Source organism: Anopheles merus, unplaced genomic scaffold (assembly GCF_017562075.2).
Source record: "Anopheles merus strain MAF unplaced genomic scaffold, AmerM5.1 LNR4000346, whole genome shotgun sequence".
Lineage (NCBI taxonomy): Eukaryota > Metazoa > Arthropoda > Insecta > Diptera > Culicidae > Anopheles > Anopheles merus.
The window spans coordinates 6816-29784 of record NW_024427926.1 but is presented as its reverse complement, the minus strand read 5'-3'; the positions used below and the strand labels follow the sequence as shown (position 1 = coordinate 29784).

Below are 22969 nucleotides of genomic sequence, written 5' to 3'. Positions count from 1 at the left end.
CAGACTGGCCTTGACCAACAACAGTTGTTGTGCCAAAGAAGAAAGAAATAAATATTTTCTTATTTATTTAGTTGCCCACTTCTTGGTAAAACCAGGATATTTAAAAAAATGTCAATGTAAAAATGTATGTTTAAACAAAGAAGATATAATGCTCTTGCAGTAGATGTAATTATGTCGTTTAATGAATGTATCACATTTATTCAATAGATTAAATATATTCAAAACATGCTATATTGACTGCATATTAAAAATGTTCTTTAAATTTAATTTCATCTAGTCAGTTTGGCACGGTTATAGAGTTATGCTAGATAATTTCAGGAAATTGTGTAACTTTAGGATGCCTGCAGAGCATTTTTAAAAATTTTACGCCATTTCCTGGTGACTTTTGAGGGACACATGAATAGAAACTGATTCAGAGCCCATACCGATCCTGCGATTGATCACGAACGCATGTTAATCCTGGAATTTTATATATCTCATACTGATGAAGGTACTTACTCCAATCCCATCCCATTTGAGCTTGATTCTATACCAGTCCTGGACCTGCTTCCATCGCATCCGCATCGACCCTTGAATTGATTACGAACCCATACCAGAACTTACACTAAACCCATACCGGTTCTGGAACTAATGCTGACCCCATACCGATCGTGCAACATGTACTTACCGGTACTGGAACTGATTCCAAACACATAATAACTGATTTCAATAGTTTAATACCATGCCCGTTCCGGGTTCAATACTCGAATGGACCGACGCCCTAAGCAAGGCTTGACTATCCGGCTGCGTGGTAGTTAGTAAATCCCGAAAGCCTGAATACGCCGGTATGACCCAGTACCCCTAAAAGAAATTTATTTGTTGCAGTAGCGTTTTTGTTGAAATTTTTACACAACATTTCCATATATTTTTACCTACAGTGGCGGACACCTAAGGTAGGACACCTATATTCTGACTTTGAGGCTTCCTGAACAGTTCTTTGGAGCACTTTCAAAAATAAAAAATCAGGAAAAATTTAGGGCCCGTATACGGAAAAATCTAGAAAATCACTGGAAACGTAAATCTATCACCAAACCGTTTGTTAACTCAATAAAAAGCATCCAAGCTTCCGCTGGAAGTAACGTTTTACTAGAAAAAAAAAATTTCGCCTTCACTAGAATTTAATTACTGAGATTTTAAAAAATCAGGAAAAATGTCAGGAAAAATTTAGGGCCCGTATACGGAAAAATCTAGAAAAACACTGGAAACGTAAATCTATGCAATTTTGACTGTAATTTTTATCATTCTTCTCCTTACCTTTAAAAACGCCAAAAACTATGTCGGCGTTGCGTTTTCCACAACCAAACCGTTTGTTAACTCAATAAAAAGCATCCAAGCTTCCGCTGGAAAGTAACGTTTTACTAGAAAAAAAATTCGCCTTCACTAGAATTTAATTATTGAGATTTTTAGGTTGTTTTTACATTTTTATGGCTATTGCTCGTGAATCTCAGTGTAATGATGGACAAAAATAAAACTTGTTGGTACTTATAATGTGACTGTTAGCTTATGCAGTCAGAATTCAATTATAATTTATAAAATTATAATTGAACCGATTTATAAAAAATCAACAAAATACCATGGCTTGCCGAGAAAATTTTCAGATTTTTTTTTGTTCCCACCAAAGTGAGTGTATATATCAGGTGGGCTTATGGTGGTGCTTCCTCACTAATACATCGACACACAATTCGACAGTTAGTTCCATAACAAAATCTAGTATGCATTGAAGTTTAAATGGTATCTCGCAGAAATGGTATGTGATTTTACTCAGGCGTAGCACGAAAAAAGAAGCCAAAAAATGTACGTGACGGCCAGTTCTTGGATTAAAACGACGATCTGAAGATTACTGGATTCCAACAGAACATTTCCTTCGCCAAAACTGATATTTAGGAAACAATTATTGAATCCGTCCAGCCAGCAAGCAAGTAGTAGTGTACCAACCAAACCAAATACGCTATCATTCTTAAAGTGAGGAACTTATAAGAGTACCTGTGCATATGTCCATTTGTTTCATTCAACAGACCTCCGATTGTTTTCAAATATCGTGTAAAATTGTGAAAATTTAGGATTGATTTAGAAAAAAAGCATATAGAACAATCATCAAAGCACTCAGTTTGTTATGGATCTAACTGTCAAACCAGGTTTTCTTCCTATTTTCGTTTTTAGACGTCAAATTGCACTGGATAAGCCCACCTGATATATCAACTCACTTTGGTTCCAACTAAAAAACACATGCCGCTTGGATGACAAATTACCATAAAAATGTTGCTTGAGATTATTATATGGTATGTAACGCTTCTGCAATGTAACGTAGAGCCTACTTTTACCACAGTAGTAATGGTAAAAATCAACAAACTCATAGTTTTGATTTCAATTGCAGCGGATATGTCAAACATATGGCATACGAAGGCTTTCAATCGGGCCTTTGAACTTTGGCAGTTATTTGAATGAAACTCAATTTTTGTGTGCTAAATTATATGTTATCGTTATTAGTCATTAACAGCAAAAATTCTGCATTTGTACTGTAGCATATCTGCTAAACAGAACTTATTATAAACCACACTATCAGCTATAGACTCAATGTAACATACTTCGGAAAGCCAAACCACACTATTGCAACACATTTTTTATAACACATCAGCAAATCAATCCACACCCAGACTATACCGTCCATAGAAAAAACCATTGAGACACACTTATCGAAAACAACCGAAACGCGCAGCATAAGCAAATCAAGCGTTACAGCAGCAAAGCAAACAAATAGAGAACGCACAGCAACTTATCGCTAAAAGCGCAACGTACGCAAAGATCGACGAACGCACCTGTTGTCAGGTGAAACTTTCCAGAACTTTAGTAAAAACACTAAAAGCGCAGCATAGGCACAACAGGACATACACCTCACTAGGGTACAATATATAAACATATAAATTACATCTCATATCAATTACCTTTAATTGGGACAAAACACACATTCCATGACATCTTTTGAGTATTAATAAAACCAACTCTGACCGTGGCAAGACAGATTCATTCGGACTGTCAAGATAAGAGGTTACGGTGCCTAAAAACTTCGCCATCCAATTTATTTCAAGCGTTTAGTTATGACGTCCTACCCAAGCTAAGGCTTCTAAACTCCAACGTTTACAGTAAGGGAAACCACTTCTGGGTTTCTATGATCGCCTGGACGATCAAGTGTTGGAAAGATATCTTCGAACAAAGTTTTATTGTACATCGATACATGTCAGCGAAACACTGATCTACCGCGACGGTACTCGATTATCAGTTGTGCCGTTTCTACGATCATCGCATTACATGGCGACCGTATCCAAAATCAAACTTAATGCTTGGTGACCGTAGCTAAAATCGAACATACTACAGTACTTCGTGTAGTTATTAAAAGACCTAAGTTTAGAACACTTGTTCTGAAAATTCATAGAATGGCTATGCTTGGTCTCCATTATAGTTTTTAGGTAATGGTCTCATTTTTATAAATGGTCTCATTTACACCTTGATGCACCATTGATTATGGGGTAATAAGAGATCATGGAATTTAAAATAAAAAACACCCGTGGTGGTCTCCCTAACTCACATTTTTTTTTATTCTTATGCATTACTCCCGATATGTGCTAATTTTCAAAAAATCTTGAAATATGCTTTAACCTCGTATGTTGTCTTCACACACCGATGAAGATACTCTTCGGCTATGCGAGTTACAAATAATAGGTTCAGTAATATTTCTGGTATGAGTTCCTAGACCGGTAAGAAATTAAGATCAGCTCCAGGGCAATTATGAGATCGAGATCAATTCCATGACCCATATGGACCGTGATGGGTTCATGATTGGATACAGGACCAGTAAGGGTTTCTGATTGATTTTAGAACCGATATGGGTTCACCATCTGGTCCTAGACTTTTATGAGTTCAGTATTGGTTCCAGAACCGGTCTGAATCACTATAGACACTGTATCGACTTCAGCACTAGGTTTGGTATGCCAGTACCCAGTTTCATTCCGAATCCGACCAAACAAAAACCGGTCCAGATACCGACCAATGATCATAATCAAATCATAAGCTATTTCAGGACCGGTATGAGTTCAGCATCAGTTCCAGCAACGATAAAGGTTAATTAACGATTCCTGGATTTTATTGAGTTCATTACACTGCTTTCCGGATCAGTTTCTAGTGTGAACGGCTTTACTCAACAATCGCCCGAAGTTTTTTTCTAACAGCACAACTGTCAAAAATAATGACAAAAAACTCTTGAAAAATATATTCAAGTGGTGAATAATGCTGTTCACATTGAAAACTGAGCCGGAAAAAAGTGTATCAACTCTGGGACATGTATGGGTTTATGACAGCTTAAAGGACCGATTTGGGTTGATGAATGGTTTCAGGGAAGGTATGGATTCATTATTAGTTCCGTGACCGGTATGGGTTAATAATCGGTTTCAGGACTGGTATGAGTTCATTTTGGGTTCTAGGTATGGGTTCAAGCTTGGTTCTGCGACATATAAGCATTCATCGCATCGGTTCGGATAGAAGCTTCGGATAGAAGCATCGGTTCAACGACCATTATGGTTTCATGATCGATTCCAAGACCGGCATAAGTTCATGATAGGTTCCAAGACCGGTATGGATTCATGAAAAGTTCCAGGACCGGTATGGGTTCATGATCGGTTCTAGGATCGGTATGATCCCATGATGAGTTCCAGGACCGTTGTCGGTTCATGATCAGTTCCAGGACCGGTATGGGTTCATAATCAGTTCAAGAACCGGTATGGGTTCATTATCAATCCTAGGACAGAAATGAGTCCATGATCGGTTACAAGACCAATATGGGTTCATGATTAATTACAGGATGGGTATGGATGAGCGGTTCCTGAATTGGTATGGGTTTAATATCGGTTTCAGGACTGGTTTTGGTTGTATGTCTTTGGATGGGTTCTATTAAAACAGTTCTATTTAAACAAATGATCAAAAAAAATCATTGATCAGCATTTGTCAAGTAGAAAACATACGGATTAGCTTGTTGGTGGGTGTTTTTTAAGAATTTTAGTGAGCAAATGTAAATGTAAAATATATAAGTCTTCTTCTTCTTCTGGCACAACAATGCCTGTCGGTCAAGGCCTGCCCGTACCCACCAAAGAAGTGAGCTTGGCTTTCAGTGACTTATTGTTACCATAGCAGGAAAGTCAGTCCTGCGTATGGGGGCACGGTCTATTCGGGACTTGAACCCATGACGGGCATGTTGTTAAGGCGTTCGAGTTGACGACTGTACCACCAGACCGGCAAAAAAAAAAATAAAAAGTTTGAAAAAAAATATATATAAGTAGGTTTGGGATAAATGTCTAACTAAAAATGGGACAAAATCATAGTACTATTTCAGTTGGTTTTGAAAAGAAAAAAAAACAATTTCTCTAGACAACAACAAAACAGGGGTCTCTAGGCTAGTGGTATGTAGTGCTATAGTCTATAGTAACGATTGGATCAGATCGATCGTTCCAAATAGCAAGTAAAAGGTTTTTTTTTTTTCAAGAATTCCTTTAAAATGTATCGTCTTGCACACAAACCAGTCGGCAAAGCTTTACCGTACATTTGATATTCTAACGTAAAAATTCTGGAGGTATCTTTGTGACCAGTATTGAATGCCGATCTCATTCTCCTCTATGTTCGGGAATGCATTTGTAATCATTTTAAAAATAGAGAACAGATTGAATTTGCTTTCCACCTGTGAACCATTTCAGAAAAGAAAACTCTCGACTGTAGACTTCGATTTTTCACCTAGCAGCATCTATTACCAAATGCATTGCGTGAGCATGTGGGTGAAGCGTAAATCTAGTTCAGTGGAAGGATGAGACAGCGCTGCAGTGATAAGAGTGCACTAGAAGCAGAAAAAGAGTCAAAGGTGTAAGTGAAAAGCGTATAGCTCAATTCTCCAAGCGGGAACGTTTTATTCTGGGTAAGCTGCTTGCGATACGTTTCGAATTGAAGCCTTTCTTTTTAATTTCTTAAATTGATTTAATTTTTTTGATGGAATTTCCTATCACAGCATGGGTAATGTCATTGGTTATAACCTCTTTGAAAGAAGGGGTTTCGGAACATTCTATTTCGAGCGATCGAACAGAGTTTTTCCATTTTTTTAACCTCTAAATTTCAATGCACTCTTGTTTCATCTGGATGGAAATTCAATATATCAATTGAGAAAATGGACTCCAGGGATTGTGAACTCTAAATAATCTGATTGTAGTATTAAGTGAAACAAAAAATAGAACCAACTATGTCAATGCAGTTTTGATTGCACCTATGAAATGTGATAAACTTAAATTATTTTATTGATATTGAAAATTCTGGTAGTTTTGGTAAAATATATTTTTCGTAACTTCTATACACTATAAATTATTCTATATTCTATAAATGTATATATTTTTTAATCACACTCACGCCAACTTTTGACAGGTTTGATGATTTCTTTGCATGGATAAGTCTTACCGCGCGAACACATGAGGTGAAATATACAGCGAAATGAACTATTTGACAGGTGAAATATTTGTCAGATAACGCATCACAGCAACCAGGTGATGTTTAATGTAAACAAATAACGTGTACAAAATCGCAACTGAATCTATTAAATAACCTCAATATCAAGTATTTTGTCAATTTTAAGTCAACAATTCATCATTTCTTCCATTTAGGGAATGTTCTGCTTTAAAAGATATTTATTTTAAGTGTATTTCGAAAGCGGATGTTGTATCTCCCCTAAAGGCCGGGCTACATTGATCGTACTCGCAAGTGTAATTTTTATATTCACTAGCGCATCTGGCGGCGACCAGCGCAAGCTAGATGTGGGTATAATTTAAGTGCCAAAATTATTCATGCTTGGTGTCTCATCAAGTTTCGACCAGGCTACCTGTTTGCCGTAGGAAATGTTGATAAACGTCCATAAATTGCAACAAAGTAGGTCGTTAATTGTTGTTGTTGGACAAATCGTCATTCATACAAAGCGCTGGGCAACATTTTTCCCCATCTTCCATTCTCTATCCATCATTGGGTAAAATTATAGCCTCCTCGACCCAAAACGTTTTTTGACAGATAAATTATGCCAGCATTTAGCTTCCACCCGTCACTGCTAGATGGCGTACGCGTTCACAAAAATTATACTACGGAGCAAGGTTATTAAGGCCGGGCTACATTGATCGTACTCCGTAGTGTAATTTTTGTGAACGCGTACGCCATCTAGCGGCGGTGGGTTGAAGCTAGATGCTGGCATAATTTATCTGTCAAAAAACGTTTTGGGTCGAGGAGGCTATAATTTTACCCAATGATGGATAGAGATTGGGAGATGGGGAAAAATGTTGCCCAGCGCTTTGTATGAATGACGATTTGTCCAACAACAACAATTAACGGCCTACTTTGTTGCAATTTATGGACGTTTATCAACATTTCCTACGGCAAACAGGTAGCCTGGTTGAAACTTGATGAGACACCAAGTATGAATAATTTTGGCACTTAAATTATACCCACATCTAGCTTGCGCTGGTCGCCGCCAGATGCGCTAGTGAATATAAAAATTACACTTGCGAGTACGATCAATGTAGCCCGGCCTTTAGACTCTATACAGGTTATGACAAAAGCCTGTTTTGGCCGATTTCCAATAAAAAAATGAATGAAAAAATTTTGACAGACAAATTGGAATGGTTTGTTTACAATTGGACTGGTTTGTTTACAATTCGACTGATTGCAACTGGATTGCAATCGTGCAATAGTACGATGTTTAGGTTGAATTGTTCAATTATTGTAAATCTAATTTTAATTATGTACTTTCTACTGGACTTGTGTAGAAAGTGGAGAAGGGATTCCGCTATGAATATTCGTGTGTTATCGTATTAAGACCCAACATGTACGAGTTGAAAAATCGTTACGTCGGAAAACGATCTCAGGACATTAACTTAAGTTTGCTGCAAAATCATGTGTGTATAAGCAATAAGGGAGAGACGATAAAGAAGCGGATGAAGTAGCCAGATAGTGAGCATATGCTGGACGGAAAATGTATGCAGCGGCTGGACATAAAAAAAATCATATCGAACGACACGTTTCTAACCGTAGATTAACATCAAACCAGTCTCTAACAGCACGTGGTAATTTGATTCATATTTTAGTGAAATGAAAATGAAATAATTTTATTTTTTAATTTCTCGTAGAATTTCATCACACGAGATTCTTTCCGTCCAAGAACAGTCCTGTGATCTAGTGATGGGCGTTTCGGAGCGCACCAACGGCTCCGGACTAACGGGTCCGGAGCCAGCTACGCTCCGACGGCTCCGTAGCCGGCTCCGCTCCAAGGGCTCCGCAACCGGTTCCGGACTAACAGCTCTGCACTCACGGCTCCATTCCAACAACTGCGGAGCCGGCTGCGAGTCCACTGTTCCAGAGCCGTCGACGAATCAACGGCTCCGAACTAACGGTTCAATAGAGACAGCATTGCATGCTAGCCTAATCAAAAAACGAATATATCTTCTCGTGGAAGCTAACACACGATGTGATTGCAGTATTGACATGTATGACGTCATAATATTTTTCATGTTTGATAGAGGCAGATAAACCCTATCCACATTATTTCACTTTTCATACAAATTATATGATAAAGAGAAGGAGAAAGAGATGAATATGAGGGTCACCGAGAAGAGCACTTGTGAAGGAAGAGTAGTGGCTGAGCCGGGGAGTAAATGTTGAACGGTCCTGTTGTAACAATTATAATTAGGAAATAAACTATAAGTATATTTGTGCTTATGCATAGTTGTTATTTAAGTTATTGTCCGCGGTTCCATGTCGGTTCGTTGCAGTCGTCATGTTCGAGACGATCGTCTATGCTGCCACTGTTGCCGTTCCAGTTCAAAGAAAACAAATATTCATTCCGTTTTGGCTGCAGCCTTATTCCTGTGGGGGACGATAATGCATGTCACCTTGGGTGTAGCTTAAGCAGTGTTTTAGTAAGGACATACCACACAAGCTTCTACCTTATCATCATCTCAGCACCGCAATTTCGAAGGAGGGATACGCATCATCACCGCTGCCGCAAGTTCGTCAGTGCCGTCGCGGTCCTAGTTCGGGTCAAGTGCAATAGCGGAACGAAAGTGATGCCGGTAGCATTTTTTGCACCACATCATCACAGGTTCCCTGACCAACATCGTCAAAAGGGTGTCATCACATCGATACTCTTTCACTGAATTGTTCCGTGTCCGTTCCAATCCGAATAAAGGACGAGCTGTTATGCGCGAAGCGACATGGGATCTGGCCACTTCTCATACGAGGGGCAGCATCTGGGACAGCACAATAACCCAAGCTCCCGACCACGCTGGTTTTCGCTGGTCTTTTCGGGGATAATTCGTTAACGAATTATCCCCGAAAAGACCAACGAAATACAGATCATTTTCGGGGATAGTGAACACACGTGAAAGATGAACCCATGCAAAAAAGAGCTAAAAATAGAAATGAACATTCGGATTCACTCCCTCCACTCATGATCATGCTTCATCCTTGATGCTACAAACCACATCGCTAGTTCTACTTCGAATCACTTTGCCAGTTGCGCCACCATATTATTATTCATTATCGTGCTATTTACTGGTTTGTTTGTATGAAGGGGTACTGATACTAAAAGAATTAAAAGAAATAAATAAAACAATAAAAATAACAGATTAACTATTAAACACGCATTTCTAGCAATGAGTAAATGAGTTTGAAGTTATTGGAGCTGGATGTTTTAAAAATTAAATAAAACTTTAAATCATAAAAAAAAACAATAAAAATGGAATTGAACTCAGGTCGACCATGGTACTAACATTACACCATTAACATTTGACCATAACTAGTTCATGAACATGAATTGTTATCTATCACTTTTAAACCCTTCAAATATAGTACAATGAATAAAGAGATGTGTAAAAGTTCATCGATGCGTGTGAGAGAGTAGGGCTGATGAATAGAAAGAGATGGCATGAGTTTGTGTTCATTATCCCCGAAAAATTTCGCTTGGGTCGGCATCTATTTTGACAGAAAAGTTGTAAACAAGGTATCCATAATGGTGACCCTCTCAAACGCTCTGTCGTAACCTGTATAGAGTCTAATAACCTTGCTACGGAGTACGATCAATGTAGCCCGGCCTTAACCCTTCAGCTGTATCTGTCAGATATTTTACCTGTCAGAATAGTTCATTTCGCGGTATATTTCACCTCATGTGGCCGCGCGGTGAAACTATTTAGGGCAAGTAGGATCCAATGCAGATATAATTGTCAATTAGAAAATAACAACCCGTTATTTTACCACCGACAAACCGACGTGACACTGGCGTTACAAAACTATCCCAAAGTAAAGTACTGTCATTTACCAGTGAGGCGATCACTTCTGTCAAAGTAAGCTCTGTTCACTGCTGCTTCGATGTAAACTCTTCTTCTTCTTGTTTGGCTCAACAACCGATGCCGGTCAAGGCCTGCCAACCCACTTGTGGGGTTGGCTTTCAGTGACTTATTGATTTCCCCCCATAGCAGGATAGTCAGTCCTACGTATGGCGGCACGGTCTATTTGGGGCTTGAACCCATTCGATGTAAACAACTTTTCTAAATACAAATTTCGAATGAAGTGTGAGGCAAGATTTTGTGAGAATTATTGGACAAAACACCCAGGAAAATAATTTTATAAGTTTCCAAATCAATGCAAAAGATGTGAGAAGTACATAAACTTAAAGAGGATTTAGCGGTTTCTTCTGTGCCATTGTAGTAAGCGAATCATTATAAAGATGGCGCTAGTGTTTAACGTATTTTCATTTGAAATAAATAGACAACTTTTGAAGCTCATTTTGTTCGAAGTGTCACGTCGATTTGTCGGTGATTTCACTTCAACAAATAATTTTTTGATAGCGAATGCTTTTCCTTTCATCGTCAAAAAAAATATTGCGTTTCCATAGCACGATTGTTTTGTGAATTTTAAAATTGCAATTTTATTTATACATTAACCAAAGTGTGTTTATATATCAGCTGGGTTTATTCTGTATAATTTTAACGTCGAAAAAAACGAACGAAGAACACCTGATTTGACAGTTAGGTCCATAACAAACTGGATGCTTTAATGATTTCACTATTCACTCCTTAGTCTCATAGCGTTCACATAGAGCATATTCAGCACAGAAAATAACTGCCAATGGGGGCCTTCACGATTCTAGTTAGTTTTTTGTATGAAGTTTGACAGTTAGAGGCTGAAATCATGTAAACAATTCATACAAAACCACACAAAAAAACTAACCTGCAATTTTCAGTCTAGATAATTCTAGCCACAAAGCTAGAATTAGATTCGAGTACCTGCTCGAAAACACGGTGTTGTTTACATTTATCCCAAGGTGCATTAAAGAGATCACGTGGTGGAATCTAGAATCAAAGTGTATGTTGTCCATGTGGTCTCAAAGCATTTTTTTATAACCAATTTTGAACATCACTTTTTGACAGAACGAGTGAAAACTTTTGCTCCAAAAAAAACGAAAAAACCATTATAGATATTTATATAAACCTGTCAAAAGATTGAAAGCAAATATTTTTGTTATCCATCCAGCGATGAATAGCATGGATTGCTCGAAAAAGATTCGCCACAGACTGCTAGACTTCCCCTATATCAGTGAAAATGTGTCATTGGGGCTTGCTTTCTGGAGGCTTGACGAATACTCAAAACACTCTTAAAATCTTCATTCAGAAGCAGAAGCGATAAAAATCAGCCTTCTAAATTCATACACCTTGGGATAAGCCCACCTGTATATTATACTCACATAGATAGCTGCTAGAAAACTGCTGTACAATGCAAACAGCTAACAGGCTGAAATTTCAGCCTACGAACTTCAAACGGAAAGGGCCCCAATGACACATTTTCACTAATATAGGGGAAGTCTGTGGCGAATCTTTTTCGAGCAATCCAAGCTATCCATCGCTGGATGGATAACAAAAATATTTGCTTTCAATCTTTTGACAGGTTTATATAAATATCTATAATGGTTTTTTTTCGTTTTTTTAAATATTTTTTCGATCGTACCGCAACCCTTAGTGCCACATTTTTATTCAAATGTTGATAGTTTTCTTTAGTAAATGGTGTTATACAAACGTTTGAGCAATTAAAATTGAATAAGTAAGAAAATATTAAATGACCTAAAACGCCTTAAGTGTCCGTAATTCGAAGCAGTACAGTATATGCACCGTCACTCTGATAAGTTCCTCACTTTAAGTATGATACCGAATTTGGTTCTATTGGTACACTGCTCCTTACATGCTGGCTGAACGGATTCAATAATTGTCGCCAATGTATTGCCACGTTTTTACAAGGCATGTTCTGATAGAAAATATCGGCCAAACGCACTTTTCACTAACCCGTGAAACATTGCGAGGTTTCAAGTAGTATATTCTCGAGCTCGAATATTGTTTTAATTTTTGGTAATCTCCTCATTACAATGATTAAATTTATTTAATTCAACGTTGCCTGCAAAAAATGATGTTGATTAGAGTTTGAATACATCTATTTCTGAACTTGCAAACAACGTGCTCATTTAACTTATTTTACCTGTCTTTTAGTTAATTGTTACACTTTTTAGCATTTTTTAATGTCAAAGAAAAATGAATCAGATTCACCAACATCGCGCTAAAACCAGCTCCCAACAAATGTAACCATTCGCCAGCCTCGGGGCCCCAACGGCCATCCTTCCGGGGGGCCCTTGTCGCTAGTACTCTGTCCATACTATAGAATGGCGATCTAAATCGGCTACCCTAGTCCGCCTACCGTTAGATCCGCCACTGCTCACTGGTTGAACTTCGATTCCCTGCCAACTATTAAATATATGCTTTTTAGTTGACATGTTTTTCCATGCAAACAAAATCTGAAATTTTTCTCAGCATGAGATTTTTGTGATTTTGAACATTGAATTCTGACTGTATTTACAAAAGTTGTTTACATCTAAGCAGCCTCGAGCACAGCTCATTTTGACAGAAGTGATCGCCTCAATAGCAAATTACAGTGCTTGCGTGTGGGACACTTTTGTTACTCAAGTGTCACGTCGGTTCGTCGGTGGAAACACCATCTACCATTTCTGCGAAACACCATTTCATATTCTAGGTATACTAGGTCCTTTAGTGGTGGTAATACCGATAGTGGTGGTATTGCACTAAAATGCGCTCTATGTGATTATTTAAGAGTAATTTATTTATGTTATTGTGAAATGTGCTCTGGTATTTTACAAAGCGTTTGAAAGTTAAATCGGACCATTCCGTTACATAGTGACAGAAAAATCCATTATTGGGAGAAAAATTTCACATTTTTCCAAAATCTTTAGGATTTCATAATGAAACTCATATTTTTGCTGACGCTATAAATCAGGGGTCTCCAAACTACGGCCCGCGGACCGCATGCGGCCCTCGAGAACCTATTATACGGCCCATGGCAACTTTGTGAAGGTTAAAATAAATAGTTTATTATTGTGACTATTTTTAAAAGAAAATGTAATTGTTGCTTTTTAAAGACGAAAACCAAGCTTAAATAATAGAATGCTGTAGGAGTTTTGTATATTATGCTAGTATTTTCTTATAAAGACGAAATTGAAACGTTCGCATTAGATACAGGCAACGGAAATATGGCCCTCAACACAATTATTTCTATTTCACCATTCTTTTCAACATACATTTTTTGAAATGTTATTGATTTACTAAGATTTGTTGCCTTTTGACCATATTTTTGAGTTTTTACTTTTTATTACTTTAGTGCCATTATAGGTACTATAGTGCCCATACGTAGGACTGACTATCCTGCTATGGTAACAATAAGTCACTGAAAGCCAAGCTCACTTCACTAGTGGGTACAGGCAGGCCTTGACCGACATCGGCTGTTGTGCCAGAGAAGAAGCCATTATAGGTACACAAAACAGGCATGTTCTTATAGTGGTAATAGTTATAAAACAGTGAAAACAGGACATTTTAAATTTTAGCCAGACTACAGCCGTTATCGAGTATTGTAGTCAATATTTTTATCACTCAAACTTATGAATTTTTTACGATAAAATTATGAAACAAGTCAATATTATGGCAGTAGTTCTAGCTATTCATAAGAAAATAGCTTCAAAACTAAGCTTAATTTATATTATAGTCTTTGATGCATCTTTGTTTACCACCGTTATAGGAACACAATACGACGACTACGAGGCGTTTTCAAGCAGCAAACGTTCCGTGGAATCGGATGTATTTACTGTTTTATCAATCTACTCCCGATTTTCTTCAAAACGCGAAGAAAACGAGCGTTCAAATAGTTATGGTAACCGCTACTCTTCTTTTTGGAGGTCGTCTCTATTCGTCTCGTCTCCCTTGTCTGTATGCAAACGTGAGTCTCATGTGCTATTTGTTTTCAGTGTATTTGATTTTCACTTTCCTTATTTTGTTTGTTTGTGTCTTTTTGTTTGGTTTTGATCTGGGTTATGTGTAGTCTGTTTATTGACTGGACGTTGTAGATGTAGAGTATGGATAGCTTTAAAGATAGTCTCTAAAAATATTTGCTTTACATAAGCTGTTAAACAAACCATTGAATGTTAATTAACATTCTACTTAAATACATCTACAATTACAAATAGCCCGCAATCAAGAGCATACTAGCAAATTGATTGATTTATGTTGATACTGTAGTTTTTATCTTTTTGAGGGTAGCATTTTGCGTATACTCTAACAGAAAAACAACAAGGATATAGGAAACAAATGATATAAATTCGCTTTAAGTCACAAGAGTCATTATCAAAACGCAATTAGTTTTTCGTTCTTGTATTTCTAACCTACACTTTCTTCTCTAAACAATATTTTCCAGCCAGTGAAACAAAGTCCATGTTAACGTCACTAATTTTTAGCCAACCGTATGCACCCATACGTTCTGACAATTGCATTCATACAAGTTATAGGAAAGTTTCACCACATACTGTTAAATCGCATCTCCTTTCCTGGCATGCAGAGTCCAAGCCCAATAATCAAATGACTGTAAACTTTGCCAACAAATCCTAATTGCTTGAGAAAGGTTCCTAAAACAGGAAGAATGGGTAAGATCTCATGCATTCTACACTTCAGGAGCATAAATAGAGCTTAAGCTTGTTTTGCGGTGTATGAATGATGCTTCAAGCAGTTTTACTTTTCTCTGTTTTAATGACTATGAAGACAAAGCACCCTAATAAAGCCGTTTATCTACAAGCATTCTGGTCATGATGTTGCTTATACTTTAGAAAAAAAAAATATTCTTAATACTAAACATCCGTTACGGTGTGCTTCTATTAATTTAATGTTCAATAAAACATATTTTCTTATTCAAAATGTTGGGATTGAGCGTCAAGATGCTCTATAAGTTTTGGATTTCTGCATACAAAAAGTCTTGCTTGCTGAACTAGCTTTACCTCAATCCAAAATGTCTATCCCAGCGATTGAAACTTTCAACGTTTCTTTAGAATTCACAAAACTCGTAACCGCTATCAGAATGATGTTTGTGGCCTACGTGCAAGTGTTCTTAGAGGTATGAGCACAAACAAACTTCGAATTTTAACTATACACTAAATCTACCAGCATAACCAAACAATCTCAAGAAATTGCTTTACGATCAATTTACTCTTAACATTTATAAATAGAAATATTTAAATTTTTAAACAAAACGTGGATACAATATTATTACAGATGAATATAATAAATAAACGATGTCTTCTTGCAAACACTACGTATATGTACGTACGTTCATCACAAATTATTTTAAAACCACATTTTAAATTGATTATGAATTGTAGAATTGATTAAATATTATATAAGAGAAAATTGGGATTTTGTTGCTCATAATCAAGCGGTATTTTTCTACCAACGGCTTCAATAGCATCAACTTACATAAACAGTACTTGTCACAAAAGTAACGAAATTGGGTGCGTTTGTGATAGGACACTTGCTCTCAACAATAAATCAATTCTATCGGTAGTTTGTTTAACTAAGCAGCACTTAGTTCAATTGTCAAAAGTAAACGATAAGCAACGAATAGGTACACCCTTTTGTTGCTCTAGCAAACGTGCGATCTCAAATCCATGATTGGCACATCTACAAGAGAATCCATTTCAGTACACCCTTCAGCAGTGCAGTATCAGATTGAAACAGTGCTGTAAGCGGTGGACAAAATTATATTTCTTTTAAATCAATTTCATAAACCGTACGGGGGCAACCAATTTCCTAAATAAAAAATTTTACTGTTTAAGCAATAGATATGTTAACAGTAAAGGAATTGAAATACAGTAGGTGACCGCTTACTGGATGTTTTTTCTGTAGTTTTTTTAACTGGAAGTTCGCTAACTGGAGTGATTCTCAGTTAAAAAACACATAAATATCAAAACATGAAACTTCCGGAATCTTACGAAGAGAAATTCATTGCAAATGTGCATTTTTCTCACAAACTTCTCAGTTAGCGGTCACCTACTGTATCAATTTAATATGCACTTAACTGTCCAGTCTATACACTATTTGCGACAATTGTCACGAGCTGCATCTCTGAAAGACTACTGACGAATGATTAGTTATTCCGTGTTAACTTCAAAGTGCATTTCGTCTACATGAATTTTACTGCGTTAGTAGATCATATAAATCTTCATTCAACCCCTTTATAAGATATAACCTAATTATTTTTCTAATTGTTTATAACTAATAATTCTAATTATTATAACAATAAATTAAATACACTATAGCATCAGTTTAAAAAAAATTGGACATGGATTTTCACATATCGTATCGTGGATGCAAGTAAATAGTTGCAAATTATGTTTACACATATACCTCACATGACGAGTTTAATCCGTTCCAATGACTCAGCTGTCATACGAAAAAGTCATTATGTGAAAAACTATTTGCCTTGTATTTTTTATGAGAAGCAAAATAATTCAGAATGCTAAACAACACTTCTCCATCTGCTGCCGCAAAGGATGAATCTAGTCGAAATATTAAAACTTTGCCTTTTTGAACGAATAGCAAGTATAAAAAATAATGTACTGCTAAAACAATGTGGAAGGTAATTTGCGGATGGTGCATTCAGTTTTCCGGTTTAGACATAATATTTTTTTATATAAGGTTATATAATAGGTGAAATATAGTTAATTGACTTAATGGCTTGACACAATGAAATAAAATTGTTACACCCGTCGGAAAAAAAAACAATACAATAAATTGTTCTGTTAAAAAATAATAATATGGACATGAATCAATGCACCTATCTCATTTTATTATAAATTTGCTTATGATAGTTACAGCCTACGTGGAGATTGTATTGCTAAATTTTATACATAAAATAAATCAATCCCTCTTCCCCTGCTTCTCATTGTTTGATGCAATTGTTTGATAAATTATACGTATGAGGCTAGGTCCATAAGGGGAATGAACTCTGTATCGCTATGTTGTTAGTGTCAGTCAGTGGTTTTCAACCTTTGCAAGCCTAGGAAGAACGTGGGATCTGATTCCCCGTCTCAAGTCTATGAGCACGGGGCGGAATTGCATCTTCTTCATTTTCAATGGATTGTTGGATATGTATACTATATGGATATTTACGTATATGTTTACTTTAACTTATGGGTTTGAAAACTTTTACTTTATGAATATTTTGTATCTATGTATATAATTGTGGCGTAGCCGTTGTATTCATCAGCGCAATTTAAATTTTCATTATGATAGGACTGCAAATAACACGTCAACCGATTTCATGTCCAATTAAAATGTGTTATTCGTTTCATGTCACTTTTCCTTACTTAAGACATTATTACGAATTATACGATACAAAGATATATCATAACTTGATTTTTTACCCGATAATGAATTTCTCCTTCTAGACAACTTCAGTCGTTTATCGTATAAATAACGACATAATTTATCAAAGTATTAACTGTTGTTGCTGCATTGTGTGAGCAATGCTCTTAATGAGAACAACAATTCACCTTACCGATAACCTCGAAGAAGCTTCTAGAAACTACTGTACAGTGATAACTGCATACCTTCTCAGATCCGCTGCAGTCATACAACACACCATTTCGACACTGTAGGGCTACATCCTGTCTCTGTGCCTCCAATTTGCTTATGCCTTTCTCTTTTCGTTATCTATTTTCATCCATGCTCAGTATGCATTTGTGCACTAATTGCCGGTACACGTAGAGCGATGTAATTAGAAAATTCCTTTCGAAATGATTGATGTTGCCATTAAGAAGGACATGAAAATTTCTTTATACAGTTTATTGATCATCCTTTCCGACGAAATAGTACTTGGAATACCACATCCTACTTTGTTGGCGCACTAGTAGTATAAAGTCATAGCATGTAGGTGAGCGAGACGAAGGGAGCTAAAATTTATGTACTCATTTGTCTTTGGTTTGATTAACGGTTGCCGGATGTGATACGTTGTCCTTGAATGACTGAAAAGTTCCGGAAATGCTCGCGATAGTGTGCATTTTTTGTTTTACCCAGATGATACATCAGAAGCTTACTAAGGTATCCATTCTGTGGATCTTCTAAAATCTGCCTTAACTGCTGAGAACCGTAAGCGACCATTTTGCCTTGCATCAAGGCTTCTGCAGCAAAATAATCCCGAAATAAACGGTGCTCGAACCTCAGCAAATTGTCCTCAAGCACCACTAATCCTATATCAAGCAGGAAACCAAATTTCGACATGTCGATCGTTTGCTCAGGGTGAAAGGTGAGTAATGCAGCAACTTCACAATGCCCATCGTGAGCCGCTTGTTTCAACGTTTCGGCAGCCATCCGTTGTTGCCCGATGCCCATTACCTGTATGGCACGTTGGTTTGATTCATAAAACTGTTTCTCCAAATAACGTTCTAGTAGAGCACCAAAATTGGCTATTATTGTTTTATCTTCTTCGTATATTTCAGCTAAAAGTTTTATCTGAAATGGATTTCCCACGATCCAATCAGTGTATCTAGAACGCAAGTACTGAAGTAAGTTCACGGCGGCTGAATAACTATCGAAGTTCCACCATCTGGTTAAAAAAGCAACGCACTGTGGTTCGTCGAAAGGTAGTAACGACACGATTTGTGCTTGAGGTAGCGCTGCTCGTAAATGATCTGTTTCATGAGGTCGTGTTGCGATCAATAGATTTCGCATGCGAAAAGGATGTTGGAGAAACAGCTGAGATGCCTTTTCGACAGAAATTCTGTAGCGATTAATGACACTGTCATATCCGTCAACCAATACGATCAATTTCCCAGTATTTAGGATGGCATTACGAAACAGTACTTGTCCAAAACGAGTACTCGCGGCAAAAAAACACTTAGTAACGTGTTTTACGGCATCTTCCACACTGAGTGTACTGGCGTTCAATTTTGTAATTTCTTCTAGAGTTTCGGTGTAAAACTTTAAATGCATAAGACATATGACATGATCTGGTAGGGTGGTAAATAAACGATCGATGAACTTTTGCAGGAAGGTAGTTTTTCCCATGCCTGGAACATTCGATAATATCACTGCCCTATTGTTAGTTAAAAGCTGATCAAATCTGTTTCATCTACTACGCTGTTATTACTAGCCAGTTTTCGAGCAAAGTATTGCCCCTTAAGTTGACACTGATACTTAAAACTGTACGCTATAGGATCCACCTGATTCATTAGCAACTGAGAAATGAACTCCATGTCGAAAAGACGTAGTGCATTCTCCTCGGACAACAAATCACTTAAACGAACTTCACGATGTTGTAGTACAATTTTCTTTTCAAGCAACTTTTGACGCGATTGTTGACTCATGTCGCGCAGCTCAAACCGATCGCAATGTACATACTTGAAGTTATCAGAAAAAAACTCCTTCTGTACATCACAAGCAATGTAGATAGCTTTCAAATTGGTCAGTACATCAAACTTACGCCATACATTTCTAATAGCTGAACGACAACACTTTTCATTAGACACGATCACTATTACCTTACGAGACATGTTTTTCAAAAATAGTGTACAGCATTCAAGTTCTTCAAAATCGTGAAAATGTGCATCAAATACTACAAACTGTTCTTGCAACGTCATCAATGCTTGTAGCACTCTGGAAGCGCTCACTTCAGCATTATATGCAGCTATTACTAGCATATTATGATTTTCGATGTAGCCAAAAACTGTTCTATAGGAGCAAGAAGGGTATTTCGTTCAAACACGTACCCTGTTGCCGGATTTGATTTTGATACTCTTCCGATTTGAGTAACCACTTTTTACCCGCAATACGAGCACGTGAATTACTACAAATTCGTTCCCAGTCTTCGCCATTAAGAAACTGTCCCTCCGTATCTCGTATCCACCGATCCACTTGATCGAACACTGCGCGCATATACTCATCCACTTGTTCTTTTAACCCAAACACTTCCACTTTTGTTATTGCTTCCAGCTCAATAAAGTTTGGCTGGTCTGTGGCTAGTAGGAGATGGTCGAAAAAATGTATCACTTCTTCTCTTTGCACTCTGTAGTCTCTCCAATCCTTTACTGCTATGCCTTGGTTCATGGGTTTGCATAAGAACCCTGGTTCAAAGAGTAGCTTCAGCTTTCCACTGACTATTGTTCTATTAAGATCACTAATGCAAAAATCATCGCATTTCAAAATAGATCGTAGCGTTCGCTCAAGCAAAAATCTAAACTTTTTTACGTACGGACAAATGCTTTTATCATCCGCAAGAAACGTTTCTCGAAACAATTGCCGTTCTATGTCAAATACGTCGCGTACAAGTAATGTATGAAATTCGTGAAATATACCATTGGGATTTATCGATATTTTTTTACGCTGAATCAACTGTTCGGCTAATTTTCGCGCAACCTCACAGATTGGCGAAATGCGATCAATAACTGCTCAATAAAGTCAGTGCACTCAGTATTGAAGCGATAGAGCGACGATTCTTTGCCTCTGCAGCGTACGTTTAGCGTGCGAAGAAACTCGTCCGTTGCTGGTTCAACGGGATTGATTACTTTCATGACGTTTTCGTCCAGCTTGAGGTTGGTGTAGATAACAATGTACTTAAGGCGTTCACCCTGGAACATTTCTTCTTGCTTCAGCCCGAGAAACGAATCAAAATATTTCGGCAAACTATATTCGGTAGTCGTTTTCAGTAGATCATCCATAATGATGCGCTTCGATTCGTCTTGCTTATGTTTAGCCTGCACCAAGCAATACTGATCCACATCTAACAGATGCATTACTATATCGTCGAATTTTCCAGCCAATGCTACTTCCACACCTATCTCAAATCGATTGCCACTAGCAGCTAGGCGAGAGAAATACAACGTCGAAAGTCGAAGCTGGTTTAAGTATCCTTCAGTACCAGATCCAGGGTTTTTCTTGTAACGCCGCTACGAGAAAAAAAGATATTATTAGTGTATTAACATCACACATTACATTTTTTACTAAACAAGAAGATATTTTTACCCTTTGTGTATCCATTGCTAACTTTCGTATGTCGTATTTACATTTTAAACATATTAGTAAATAATCATCAATCCGTTTACAGAAACATTGTTTGAAGTATTCTCTCTAACACCAACCTACAATGATTGTGTTTTACTATTAATATAGAAGGGTAACAATCATTGTTTCAACGATAAAAACTAAATTCTTCAGTAAAGCACTGTACAAATTTCGGTCTATTCTTCACTTACAATCAAGATCGCATTATCTTCTCAAATCGAACAACTGATGGTTAGGGAAAACAATGTTTACAAGGTATACACGCCAAGTGTGATCAATTGCAAATCGTCAAGTTAACTGCCCTGCGGTACTGGGATAAATGACATGAGCCAATTTGGTTGCTCAAAAATCAATGCCCATCGTTATCGCCAATTCTAATCGCTTTTTCTTATCTGTTTCACGTCTACTCCCAAAGCCAATGTATACTGATAAACTCACAGACACCAAGCTACCGATAGAATTGAATTGTGTTGACCGTTTATAGGAAGTAAAGTTTATTTATGTATTTGTATGCGATGTTTTTGTTTGTTAGATATTGGTTTTGTCCATAAATTGCACTAAAGCATAAATATTTGAAGTACGAGTTCACACCTTTCCGTCATTTAATACACAACTTGATGTAAAAAGATAGCATAAGTAATTATTTCTTTTCAACTTCATTGATGATTTTGAAAGAAAAGACACTTGTTCTGATTGTGTTGTGACAACAACATGTGAATTGCAAAGCTGGAGACAATATTTTTCAAATTCTCATTTTTTTCTAATATTATGTGTATGTTTATTTTTCTTCTCTCTTTTTGACATAACGATCTACGGTTTTCGAAACTTATTCAGAACTTCTTCTTCTTTTTCTTTGGCACAACAACCGCTGTCGGTCAAGGCCTGCCTGTACCCACTAGTGAAGTGAGCATTTGCTTTCAGTGACTTATTGTTACCATAGCAGGATAGTCAGTCCTACGTATGGGGGCACGGTCTATTCGCGACTTGAACCCATGACGAGCATGTTGTTACGTCGTACGAGTTGACGACTGTACCACCAGACCGGCCCTCAGTATTCAGTACTACACAGTTGAAAAGTCTGTCCTTGCTACGGGCCGACGACGAGATTTGAACCCGCGAAGGAAATGTTGTAAAGTCGTTTGAGTTAACGACTGTACTACGGACCGCATTTTATGTGAATTACAGACGGTTGATGCATGACATAAACAGTGCTTTTGGTTACGTTCACGTAAATGACATTTGTTCGAAATATTTGTAAACGAGATGAATTCAAAACAACAGTTGTAAAATACCTATTCGAACATGTTGATTAAAAGACATAAATATTAGAGCATTTTTTATATAGAACAACTTAACCCAATAAAACAAATAATAAGATGATATACAACGTCCTAATAGAGCTATTCTTCTTTAAACTTATATTGATAATGCCATAT

The 22969-nt window shown here is 37.2% G+C and overlaps 1 protein-coding gene and 2 long non-coding RNA genes across 3 annotated transcripts; 1 reads left to right on the top strand and 2 right to left on the bottom strand.

The window, feature by feature from the left end:
* Positions 1–8031: 8031 nt before the first annotated feature.
* Positions 8032–8820, top strand: LOC121602186. Its single transcript, XR_006006319.1, has 2 exons — positions 8032–8168; positions 8232–8820. It is a non-coding gene; the product is annotated as an uncharacterized LOC121602186 (long non-coding RNA).
* Positions 8788–9367, bottom strand: LOC121602185. Its single transcript, XR_006006318.1, has 2 exons — positions 9033–9367; positions 8788–8967 (listed from the first exon to the last, which is right to left on the bottom strand). It is a non-coding gene; the product is annotated as an uncharacterized LOC121602185 (long non-coding RNA).
* An 11505-nt stretch (positions 9368–20872) lies between these two features.
* Positions 20873–21767, bottom strand: LOC121602184. The gene is made up of 3 exons (XM_041930934.1): positions 21725–21767; positions 21495–21610; positions 20873–21418 (listed from the first exon to the last, which is right to left on the bottom strand). Exons 2-3 carry the CDS (start codon positions 21507–21509, stop codon positions 20873–20875), a joined length of 561 nt encoding a protein of 186 aa, XP_041786868.1. The 5' UTR covers positions 21510–21610; positions 21725–21767.
* Between the last annotated feature and the right edge of the window lie 1202 nt (positions 21768–22969).